The 13137-nt window shown below is 41.0% G+C and overlaps 1 protein-coding gene across 12 annotated transcripts in view; it reads right to left on the bottom strand.

Annotated features, from left to right (window-relative positions):
• The window catches only part of RGS6 (regulator of G protein signaling 6), a 253210-nt gene that overhangs the window by 105781 nt on the left and 134292 nt on the right, over positions 1 to 13137 (bottom strand). For 9 of the 12 annotated variants that reach the window (XR_012580818.1, XM_074542901.1, XM_074542904.1 and 6 more), the window contains one exon: positions 438 to 537. The exons of 2 other annotated variants lie outside the window; for them this stretch is intronic. Coding sequence is in view for 8 of the 10 variants with exons in the window: in XM_074542901.1 (XP_074399002.1) it covers positions 438 to 537 (100 nt within the window). In the remaining 2 variants the exon portion in view is untranslated. Of the gene's footprint in view, positions 1 to 437; positions 538 to 13137 lie in introns of those variants that run through there. One more of the 12 variants, XM_074542907.1, reaches the window with a different exon arrangement.

Here is a 13137-nt window from a genome sequence, read left to right as displayed (position 1 = left end):
TGTACACAGAGCTTTAACAAAGCAGCACACATGCATAAAAGGCATTTCACATTCCTCTACCTGCGATCAAAGCCCAGTAAGAGTATTTGGCTATGAGCAAGGAAACAACTTCAATTTTCTTTCCTGACCTCTTAGCTAAGATTGTCCTACCCCTGTCACAGGGAATAATTCTGACTGGTGATACTTTGATACATAACATTTTTTAATAACTCACCCCCAAAGAAATAGAAATGCTTATTTACTAAAACAGAATTAAGGAATCTTTGTTCAGGTGTAAGGAATCTTACTTCAGCCTGTAACAGAACAACATATAGAAAAATCAAGCAGACGGGGGCTTTTTTTTCCTCACATCTCTTCTTTTTTGTGGCTTCAGTACGTTTGTTTAGAGCCAGCAAGTACCAGCTCACATTCTCTTCTCCGCCAATTGCGGCTCTTACCAGTGACCACGCTGGGGATTTTGGACAGAAAGCTCTTGACAGTGCGGATGGGAACTCCACCTGTTTTGTCATCTTGCATTCTTGTAACAATATCTTCAATCTGCCAAAAGAAAGTAAATACTTTGTGGTTTATGCAAAATGGTGACTTTAACACCTATATACCATGAATACTTTGGAGCCCTGCTGGTAGAATGGGTGTCAAATATACCATGTGTATTACTGCACAAACACATGAGGTAGAGACACTGCTACTTGCCCAAATTTAAACCCTGAGATTAGAAACCATGAGATAACATAGAATAGCTTCAAAGACAATGGTTGGATACTGACAATCCAACTGCAACTGTGATTTTTTGCTGACCAGGAGTGATAGAAAGGTGGTGTTTGCTCCACGGAAGAACTGGACTGCACTTCAACTGGTTTAAGGAGGTTCTCATCCAGTCCACTTTCCCCTCTGCTCCCACATTAATTTGAATCTTCAATACTGTATCCTTGGGAGAGCTTTCTTTTTCCAAAGGGTCCCAGACAGTCACCAACCTTCTATGTCTTCAGAAGGGTCTAAGATGGAACAGCTGCAGGAGAACTTCCCCTGCCTTGTTGTTTTTTTTTTGGCTAAAATGCTACATGTCCCATGGTCAGCACACAAAATAAATAACCAAAATTAAAACTATTATAGGTAAAAACTCAGTGGATTTTTAAAGCCAAGCTACCTTTCAGTTCACAGGCACACACATAATTTATCACATACAGAAAGATACACAATCATCTTCAAAAGCCATGGCAATCAGAGGATCCAATTACTGGGGGAAGGAGCTTAATCCTCCTCCTGCTTACCCTGAAATGGGAAGGGATTTTTGTTCCTTTTAAGGCTACTTGCCATGCATTCACCTGAATGCAATGCTAGGGAGAACAAAAACCTGAACATAAGCACAGTGCAGAAATTCAGTATCTCCAAAAACTCCTTTCAAGTTAATAAGGTCTCAGAAGCCCAACAAAAATAACCCCAAAGCTGTTGTCTCCGTTAGCTCAAGCAGTCAACAGCACAGCCCCACCCTCTGTTGTTGACAGCTGGCTGAGAACAGCCAGACAGGGAGCACAGCCCTGATTTTACCAAAAGATTTCCTCCTTACAGATGCTACAAAACAGAACCACAGCAGAGGGGTTACATGGTGGGAGCATGGTCCCTTCTCTCTCCTAAAGACAGCCCAGAGCTCAACATGCTCTCTTCATCTCTGGGAAGCCACTTCATTTACATATGCAAGTGAGGTTTTTTTCACAGATTTAACACCTACATTTCAAAACAAGTTTAATTTCAAGCCTTCCCGAGGTGGTAAGACAATTTCCCTGCCAACTTCAGGCACTGAATTTGATCACTGTGTTTTTAACCTCAGGTTACCACTTAACTGAACTGTTCACACCTTGTTTATATATTACTTTTAATTTAACACGTCCTGAACAAATTCTCAGCGGGAATGAAATCACAAAGATGAAAATATCCTGACATTTTCAATATATTACATGAGCTTTGGGTACCTACACAGTTAATTAGTGATAGAATAATGATACTTTCCCCACAAATGAATCACCATGAAAATTAATAGCACTTCTCCCTTTTGCCAGAGCCGTATGCAAAGCTGTTTGCTGATCAAAGCATTTGGCTTTTTTTTCAGTCTAAGGATACCTGGAGAGGTTAACTGCTCTGCTAAAGAGTGGACAAAAAGCATTTCATTTTGTTGAGAGGAGCCTGACAGCATCACTTGTTATTAACCCAGACCTACAAGGCTGCAGCACTCCAAGATCAGACCTAGGGGTGACAGGGCAGCTCAGTAACCCGCAAAGCATGGACACAACATCTCAGAATGGGTCAGGCCAAGAGGGACCGCAGTGCGGCATCTGGCCCAACCTCCCTGCTCATGCAGCGCCATCCTACAGCACATGGCACAGGATTACATCCAGAATCTTGAATATCTCCAGTGGGGGAGACTCCACAACCTCTCTGGGCAACCTGTCCCAGTACTCAGTCACCCACACACTAAAAGCACTTTTCTTCATGTTCAGGTGGAACTTTCTGTGCATCAGTTTCTTCCTTTTGCCTCTTATCCTATTGCTTGGCACCACTGAAAAGAACCTGACTCCATTCTGAGTCTTAGAGTTCATCCAGGAAGGTCAGCCAGACTGAACTGCTTCTGCAAGACAATCAAAATCCCTCTGTGTTGCCAACCACATACTTCATCTGTATGCACTTGTAGCTGACATCAGAGAAAGATTTTTCCATGTATATTAGGAGGAAACTGCTCTGAAATGTGCTATGAGTACCCCACATCTCCAGGAACACTTCAGGGCTTCAAGAATCATAAGAATAACATTCGGTAAAACTGTTTTTTCTCTTTTTCTATCTGAATTAAAAGTTCAGAATGAAAAATGAGCTAAAATAATTACCTCCATGCAGGAAATAAACTTTTTACTCTTTGGCTCACTGTAAGCTAAAGGAACCCCAGCATGATTTATGTCATTAACACTACAAGAAACGTTCAATTTCAAACAAAATAAAACTTGAATTATCTGAAAAGAAAGATATATTGTTTTTACCTTAACTATTTCTCATTTCAATCAAACAAGCAGGCATTGGTGTCTCAAATGGGGCTATTAATTTCAGTTTCAGTTACAATTACAAATACTTACTGCATTTTTAAATAAAAAAATAAACAAAGCCTAGAGATAACTCCTTCCCAAACAGTGCCCTAGAGATAACTCCTTCCCAAAAGGCTCCTTCTTACTCTTGTCCTCTAGCCTGACTACACTAGTGGCACTTATTGCTCTCCTTATTTTAAATTGTTGGATGTTTCTTTTCTCCTTCCCTTTCTACTCAAATGCCACCCCTCTGTTCTCTCCTATCCTCTCATCTGATCCAGACATGAATACACACATCGTCCTCCTACAGCCTGCCCAGGATTTTCAGTCTGCAACCCAAGAGCCCACAGGATTACAAGCCCCTGGTTGTACATACTCTTCCCATTCCAAACCCACTTGTGCTCCACAGCAAATTTCTGCCCTGCTCAAAGAGGACAGCATGGCATACTCAAAGAAACATTTGATGATAATTTTTTCCTTTCTTAAAGGATAATGTATACTTATAATCAAGTATTAATTAAAATATTAAAAACCTGTATCTAGCAATGTTTCCAGGTTTTGTTCAGTTCTCTATAAAGAGAAGATCTGACCCTTTACACCAACCTTTGTTTTGCACCCACCTAATGCTTGCAGATGTAATATCTGCAAGCCAGATCCACCCAGATCCAAATTCCTGCTGAGCTACGGAAATATTTCACAAAATAAGTGCTACAGTGACAAAGCAGAAAAAAAGTGATCATTAGAGCTTCAAGCATGGGGGAAAGCAGAGGGCACATGAAGTCTGAAGGTCACTTTCATCAAAGCTTTTGAGAGTTACCTAGACACTGGAGTGCTAATGGCTCTCCCTTCAGCTTCTGCATGTCATTAAATGCCCCTTAGGCTTCCTCGGCTGAAGACAGGGAATGAGAGTCCTTGGACAGCTCATTTCATCAGGCTAGGAGGCAGAAAAAAGTATAATAAAGCATTCCTCATTCATCTCTCCTAAATGAGCAAGCTTCAGTGAACTAATTTCTGCGCAACAATAGTCATGGTAAGAATGAGCAATGCTTTTTGGTTTTTTCCCTATGCTGGGGGTCACTGCTATTTCAATCTAGTCTGATTTTGTAAAGGGAATTGTTATTCTTCCATCCAAGTGGATTCTGGGTCAGTATCTCCACAAGAAAGGCAGAGAAATTCACGTATCTGCTGTCACTGTTAGCTACCCACTGTAATGTATGCCTAACAAACTAGATCTGCTTTTCCTCCTGACTGGTTGCTGACAAGTCTACACCCTACTTTTATGCAGAGTGTTTTTATTTCTCATTATCCCACTCTCAATGTATTGAAAAGGGCTTCTGGCTTCAGGACCACATTAGTGGATACATAAACTACTGCAGGTAGTTTATAAGAGGTTACCAGCGTATCCTGTTACACAGAATGCGATGAGAATTTAATGCATATATTGCTGGTACTCATTAGACCTTCTTTTCCACCATCAGCACTTTTGCTGGCCTAAGGGGGCTGAGGGCACAAAGTAGAAGACCTTGAATTTCTGTCAGAGCCAAGATGTCTATCATTGGAAGATAAAAAGTCCTTTTTCTGAGGCAGGACAGAAAAAAAGACTACATTTGTTCATGCATTAGAATAACTAAGTCATAATACAACAACAACTGTAACAACTACAGCCTGGCAACCTTGGGTCAGTGTCACCCAACATCTCATTACCATTTTAAGAGGGAAAACAACTCTCAACTTTGCAGTAGCTTTTCTTTCTCCCAGCACCAAGGTAAAGCAGGCATCCCTTCTGCTGGAAGTTAGCACACACAGCCTTGCTGAGCCCTGGTCAAGGTTGGCCTTGAAGGTGACACACTGAGGGAAGGTCAAGTTACACACGGAGAAGAAAAGCTGCCAGTTCCCACCTCCTGCAACCCTACACCCAGACACCACCAGTTCCACTAATGGAACTCCCTGGCTCAACTCAGTTGTGGCTGTGACACATAATGATGTCAGAGACCCTCATGGTCCCATTTTTCATTTTATTTTGTGAGTTAGTGAGGAAAACAGTGCCCTTTTCATATTCTAGCATCTGAGTTAGATGTACATATTCCCTCAGACTCTGCAGGAAAGCTCCTGCTGCCTATTTCTGAATATTTCAGTATGTACCAGGTGCCTGTCTGATTACTCACAGCAGCTACCCTACCCCTGGGGCCTCCTGTCACCAGCTAACCTGTGGCTGGAAAGTCTCCAGGCATCATCACTCATCAGTGCCAACATTAAATGCATAGGGTCAGAGAGAGCACTGTGCAGTTGCAAAGATCCTCTCTGGCCTGGCCAGTGACAGCTCTCATGCGTACTGGGGGAGCTGGATGCCACACAGCCAAAGGATCAGTCTGCTAGCAGCTAGCATTGTGGCAATGATTACAAGCACATTTGATCTTTTCACTGAAATACAAGTTTAAAAGAGCCTGTTTCTCACAGTGCCAGCTCTTACTCCCAAAAGTGCCTCTGACACTACTGATGTGCCTGTGCATTCTGCACCTGCTGACTCCTGCCACACAGCCCACGCATGCACAGACAAGGAAAGTTAATTTGACAAGATGCCTGAAGCCAACTTGCTTCACTGGTCCAGACAATTTCACTCTGCTCAAAAAAAGAGAAGAAAAACCTGAAAAATAAGGGCTATACAGCTCCCGTTGGCACCCTCAAGGGAGAAAGAACAACCTTGCCTCTGAGACAACGCTGGAAAGCGGCAGAGCAGCACTGATGGAGAAGTGTGGTGTGGCCTTCAGCAATCAGCATCATCTGCTTCTGTCCAAGTCTCCTCTCCTGCATAACAGAGATAATACTGAACTACACAGGGGTGCTGAGACTTAATTCAAAGCTGTCCAAGGGCTTGGGATGCCTCGAATAGCAGATGCCACACAACTACGAAAGGCATGCTCCCCATCTCTGACAACCTTCCACAGTCCCAGGAAAACCAAATTACAGCAGAGCACAGATGTGTCAGCTGACAAGGACATTTGGCTGCTTCCCACCTGAGCAATGTCCAGTGACAGCTGAAGTCAGGCCACTTGTGGAACTTGTGCTGTTCCTGATGGAGTTCTCCCTGCTTTTTAAATTTCAGATAAAGGCAGAGTATACTACATATCTCCCTTAATTTTGAGTGTGTTTCAGGAAATGTTAACTCTGATCTTCAGATGTTTATTGGATGGTGAAACAGAGCTAATAATGTCACCTTGAAAACAGTAACATGCCTTAGCATTTATATATCTCTACTGGCGATGGGAAGATACCAGTGAAGAACAACCACCAAGGCATTTGTCATGATTAATTGTATGCTGCTGCTAATCCAGCTAGAGCTTCACAAAAGTGAGCATCTACTCACAAGTCATCACATGGAGGGACAGGTTTCACCATGCCAATTGGATTATACAAAACAATCCCTAGGGAAAAACTGTGACACTTACTCAGCTGCAGAGGTGCAGCATCAGAGTCTGGAAAGCACCAGGCAGCAGTTTTTTGATCAGACTGTGCCTCCCCTAACACAGCCTAGAGTGTCAGCTCTGCACAGCTCCCCCAGCTCAGGCCTAGGCTGTGTTACAAGAAAACATAGTCATGGAAAATGAGAGCTGGAGCTATTCCCCTCAGGCACTATATGCACAGTTGGAAAACAGGGTTTAATATTCAGCAGGAAAAAAAAGCATAGCAAATTAATTCAGCAAACAGAGATTCTCCAAATGAGCTGAACTAATGCAATTTTCTCCCTCCCCAAAAATCAAGCTTTTAGCCCATCAGTGTCAACAGTGAGAAGCAAAAGACATCAATGTGTCAGTGTTATGCAAACTCAATTTTTTATTAAAAACATTTTGACAGACAACTCCCGATGAGCTCAATTTCTACATGAGCTATAATTGCTTAAAAGAGGAAGCTATTTTGGCATGTTAGAAAGCTGTGTAAAAATAAAAAAACTCTTGCTTATTGATTGTGCTATTGTAATTACACTTGTACATGCTTGGGCCTCTCTTCCACTATGCATCATAACAGATATGTCTTGTGAACAGCGCTGCATTTTTTCCCCATGCTTTCTACATTTATGGCAAAGATGCCCCATATATGCACATAATCAGCTTTAGAGATCTTACACCATTTAAAGAACAACTGCTCTAATTAGAAACCTTCAATGGGTAGCTCCAAAATAGACCAAATATTTACATTGGTAAATATTTACTTTGCTCCATAAGCAGAAGTGTTAAGCTTTTTAAAATAGTAGGAAAGTATCATAAATATCCAATGAAAAGACAATATGAATTTTAAATAAAACCCCAGTAGAAACCAAGTGGCCATACAATTGTGACAGAGGTGTGAAGCAAGTCACATTTTAAAAAAATTACCACCTCTGCCACACAGTATTTATTGAATAGATGTGGCTTTTGTGTAACTTAAGGAACTATGCAAATCTATGCACAGAAAAACACATAAATGCAAAGATTATTTCAGCCAGGAAACTTGTAGGATGGAATGATCTACACACTGTTTTTCAGTGTGCCATCTGAAGTGGTGAAGGAATCACCACTTTGGGGGAAAAAAGGAAGAAGTTAGTCCCTGTGTCCTTTAAACAGTGCTGCTAAGGGAAGGCACTGGTGCTGGCACCATTTGGGCTGTGTGTATCTGCCAGCTACAGAACAGAACCTGCCAGACCATTTCTCACAGGTCACCAGTCGCCTGGTACTAACTGCATCTGACCACACCACCCTCAGCAAGATCTGAATGCATAAACCTGAAGTGCTCTGCAATCACTATCTGCAGAAAGAAGACTGAATCAAAAGAAAGCAGTAGCATGGGTTGAAATATGAAGAAGTGAAGTTATAACAAGAAATCTAGAGCTGCACTTCTGGAAACATATGCACCATAGCCCCCATACAACAAGAGGTGTTTGGGGGAGCATGGGAGTAGATGCTTTCCTTTGATGTGGTTTATTGAAGTCACTGACTGCAGGGACTGACAGCATCGCTGCCTCGCTCCAGCCAGCGTCCCACACACAAGCTTCCATGGAAACAGCAGAGATTTTCTCTTCTGTTGCATCACTGCCCTGAATGTAGAATTATGCAGGTCTCCAGACTGCTCATACAGTGACGAGTGAGGAGCAGAGCAGACGTGCCAGCACAGCCCTCATGGGGCTGCAGCAGAGCAGGATGCTGTAGGTGGACCTGGCAGAGCCCTCCCAGCTGCTCCCACGCACACGGACACGGGCGGGCCTCTTGTCCAACCCACTGCAAGCAGGGCACGGGGGGAAGCACATTAACCAAATCTCAGCAATGCCCAGAAGCAAATCTGTGACTCTCCTGCCATCCTAAATAACCCTGCACAAACCAACTTGAACTGACAAATTCCAGAAGTAAGTTTAATTTCAACATCTTTGATTTGCCAGGTCTTCTTTGGGGGATAAGCTCCCACACCCTGAATTTCACTTTGAGTTCTGGCCATCAGTTAATCAATCATTCTCTTGCAGGACAAAACCATGTTGAACCTTAGGTTTTTTTTATTCTAAAACAATTGAGAAAGCTTCTGAAATCTTAAATCTTCCAGCACCATTGGGTTGAGTATCCAATTTGTAACATTATTCAAGGACACTTCTTCAAGCCACTTTAGAAGCAGCACATAAGAAGCTTTCTTAGTATTACACTGTGATCTGTGCCTGACCTGGCATGAGAAAACAGCACCTCTCTCCCCATGTGATGCTGAACCGAAGATTCATAAACACAGTCCTCAAAGAGGAAGCTCACTTTCCTCTGGAGCGTGAAATACCAGGCACTTCCAGACAGAAGAATGCCAGCCAATGGTGGGTCACTAACCTGTTACCACTCAGGAACTTGCAGCCCCCCAAATCCTGATAAAGTGAAGAGCTGGTTAGAACTGCACCCAGATCACTTCAAACCAGATCCACAACCCCAGGTGAACTCACATCCACACTTTCCAAAGCTGGGAATCGGACAATATTCTCAAGTCCCATCACCCTACTCAGGAGCTGGAATCACAGTTGCCCACCTCCCATCCTGACTGCTTCAATGCAAGGCAGGGGAGGAAAGAACTATCCAGCCACCTTCTTCCAGCATCCCTGGCATGTGACAGTGACCCTTTCAATGCAGCAGGGTGCAAAAGGCCATCCCTGGGTCTGGCAAAAATTACTTCAAACAACCCCGAGTAAAGGTGAAAAGACAAGTTGTTCCTCATGAGTGTTTTCTCCCTTTGCTACAAAATGCAGCAACTGTTACCTAACTGCTCTGAAGTATTTCATTAAATATATTATTTATTGAAATGAAATACAGATGCATAAATATTAAGCAGACAAGAAGTTAAGATGCAGTTGGTAGATGCTCAATCAGGGTTTTGGCATTGTTACTGCTTTCTTTAAATATCTGAATAATGATGAGCATTGCATCACCTCAAACACTCAGGGAAGGCTGTGTTGTTCTCTGGGTCACACTTTTAAAAGCAAAATAGATTTTCTATGCCACTAACAAATCTTTAACAGGGAGCAAACTCTGCAGTTGAAGGGGGGAAAATAATCTGCTGCATTCCTGACCTTATTCTGCATACAAGGGAAGAAAACAAAAAACCCAGTCCAATTTAAAGTTACTATTTTCTACTTTAAATGGTATGATCTAAATTTGCACTTTGATTTAGACCCCACAGCTGAAGGAAAAGACAGAAAGGTATTTGTAGTGAAATCATTTGTACGAATCATAAGACAAGATTCTTACACTGTGGACTTCTTGATTCAATCTAAGCTTCATCAAACCACTATCAACTGCAGGCAAAACAAGACGAAACTAAGTAGGACAAACTTGAGAATATTATTATTTAATAAAAAATGCAATGCACTACCATTTTATGGTTTTTTTGCAAAGCTTCATAAGGATGTTCCTAACTTCTAGCACAGTAGTGGAGATACTTGGAGCCATGCAGGAAGTAGTTTGACAATTATTTCTGGTATGAGATATAAAAGTTGGGGTTTGTTGCTCCTTGCAGGGAAGCTGTAGCACTGGTACCAAATCTCTACTATTAACTTTCCTAATGAATCGATGAGGGAAACTATCCAGCATATCTCTTCTTTCTACTTTGACAGGTTTCTGTGGCTTACCTAAAATAAATTAGGCAGAAATATATACACTTGCTCACAAAACCAAACGTTTTTCTTCAAAACAACAACAAAGTGGGGCTTCAGGAATATTTTTCTACCTTTTTTTCTCAAACATTCCTCTGTGTATGTAATACTGTGACACATAATTCAGTGTGACAGGTCATTTCATGCATCATTTAATTCTTTGCACTGCAAAGTGCCCTACCACAATAAAGATAAGCTACATCCCTCCTGCCCCCAAACGCTGTGGACAATATAAAGCAGAGAAGTTCATAAACTACAGGAAAGACAAGAAATCCTATTCACAACAATCAAAAGGTTGTATTTGGTTTCTCTTCCTCTCCTTGTGATAATGTCACCTTGTGATTTCTAATATTGTTTTTACACATATAAATAAAAAAAATACTCAGGAAAAAAAGGCAAAGACCAAGTAAATCCACCCAAGTTTCTACTCAGGATGAAAAGATACCACTACAAAAGATAATGTAATTTTTTTTTAAATTTCAGAACAGAGGGAAAGTAGAAGCTTTGAGAAGATTTGTCAGCGAGGGAAAGAATGCAGACTTAATTATTTGTGATACATCTAAATCCATCTATTTTCTTCACATTGCTTTTTAATACCTTTGAAATACATCTATTAAAAAAAAAATTGGTTTATGACCACAAAGTGTTGGAAACACCAAGGAAACACGCTGGTTTAGCCCACAAAGAGAGAATGTTGAAGATTTTAGCACTATGTGACTTTGTGTACTAGCCCTGGGAAGGAGTTCCAAACAAAAAGCAGTCCCACTGCTGTCCACCCACACCATGGCTAAACACTGCAAAGTATGGATGCAATTCTCCTAGAGAGGTGATAACATTTGGGCAGTTAGCAATTATCAAAGAAATGTTTTTCAAGTACTCTACTCTCTGATGTGTTAGTGAGCACTACTAAAATGAAAAATATTAGATAAAATTTAAAATCGGAGCAGTAATCAAAACAGATTGCATATTGTCTGACAAAGGTTATCTTCATTTGGCAATTCATTTATTCAAATATGCTAAATTATGCTGATGGGAAAGTTTGCGTAACATAGGACTCAGAGAGGTTCTTTAACTGAGCCACTCAAGTGCTTTGGTCCTTGACTTCGATAGCAGCTATTGCTGGAATGAAAAACCCAAACCTCACAGATTGCTCAGTAGAATGCATACATTAAAAGTGCACATGATTCTCATAACATGATCACCAGTACAGGACTTGTTGACATTTTCATGCACTGAAACTATCATTTATTATGCCAAGACTGACTGGTCCTTTCCCTTTGGCAAAGAAAATGTTGCAAATCAAACAGTAGTTATGAGCTCTGCCACAACTCAATTACAGTCTTCACCATGGATGAAGTTATTTACTTCAACACCAATTTGATGATTTATTCAGTGGTTCCCTTGCTGTTAGCTCTGAACTTTTCAGTAATGATATTGCTAAGGACAAAAAAAATTGTAACACCTTAGAAAAAGAATAATTTTCCTTCTTAATATAAAAAGAGATACGAATTTCTCCTCCCTACTCCTAAAGTTTTCCTTCCAAATTCCTGCTAATAATAAATCAAAGAACACATTGCAGTAAACATGTGGCAGTTAATAAAAATGATGCCACATCTGTTTTTTTTCTAATCTAAGCCTCAAACTGCTGTTTGATTCAACTCTGGCATTTAATGCAGCTCATGCACAAATGAGGTTCTGCTGTTTTAACCCCTATTTTACAATACTTGTCAAACATTTTCTGAAGAGAATCATAGGTGTTCCAGTCCTACAGAACACTCATGCACTTTTCTTGAGCAGAAATGGCTAAAAATGAACCCTGCCAGGGACACTGACTTTAAAGACTTTTACCTCTTTACACCTAACCAGTATTTTTCCTAATTTGAGGGGAGGATGGGGAAGTCCACATGTGGACTGGAAGTCAGAAACTCTACGAAGAAAGGTATTGCTTACTTTTTGGTACTTTATGGTACAATCTTCTCTCCAGGGCACTGTGTAAGAGACAACTGAAGACACAGCTCACAACACAGAATTGCCCAGCAAGAGCACAAGGCACTCTGGCCCTCCTCTCCTGCCAGCAGACAACACAAAAGGCCATCTCTGGCCCTGTAATGCCTTTATTCACTGGGAAAGGACAGGACAGAATAAAAAGAGCAGACACTGCATCCTGCGGCTACAGCTTGGTGGCTGTTCCAACACATGAACACAAATGAGGGAGAGTGAGCTGCCTCCAGAATATGAAACAGCTGCTCTTACCCTTTTTTATATCACTGTCATATGATGTCTGTATCTACCCATGGGTGGATTTCCTTCCTTTCAAACAAAGAAAGCATTCACTCTAGAACATAAAGAGTAAATCTTTTGCAGGACACACAGTAAGTTTTCTCATGGATTTTGTGTTCAATTAGATCTCTTTTAATGGTGTGGAGAGAAAACATCTAGCACAGGTAATAACACCATAAACATGCTAAATTTTATTTTGCAAGAACAACTGGTTCTACAACACAGTTTGGACTTTAACTCTACCTTACTTACCCAACCAATGGCTTCTGTACTAGTATACTTTGCTTGTAGAATATTGCTTGACTAAAGAAAAAATATTAAACACCTATACATCTCAGCTGTACTGGAGTGGTTAGCCAGAATATCTTTTTCACAACATTTTTAATGTTAACACTTGATGCCAGAAGATGGAATTGTTAAATACATAACTATATTACAAGACTTGATATTTTTTTTTAATTGTAGAATGGCAGCTGAGAGAGAGATGTGGTATTTGGTTGTAGTTCTCATGGATTCAAACACTGAAACAGTGTAACATACTAAGAACAACACACAAACATGAATTTTGAGCACCTAGAATTACAATATAAATCACAGATCACATTAAAATTATTTATCTTCCCCATTCCAGGATGGAATGAATGT

This window comes from Zonotrichia albicollis, chromosome 6 (assembly GCF_047830755.1).
Source record: "Zonotrichia albicollis isolate bZonAlb1 chromosome 6, bZonAlb1.hap1, whole genome shotgun sequence".
NCBI classification, from domain to species: domain Eukaryota; kingdom Metazoa; phylum Chordata; class Aves; order Passeriformes; family Passerellidae; genus Zonotrichia; species Zonotrichia albicollis.
Note: the sequence above shows the minus strand (reverse complement) of the source record. Positions and strands in the feature narration are given on the sequence as shown.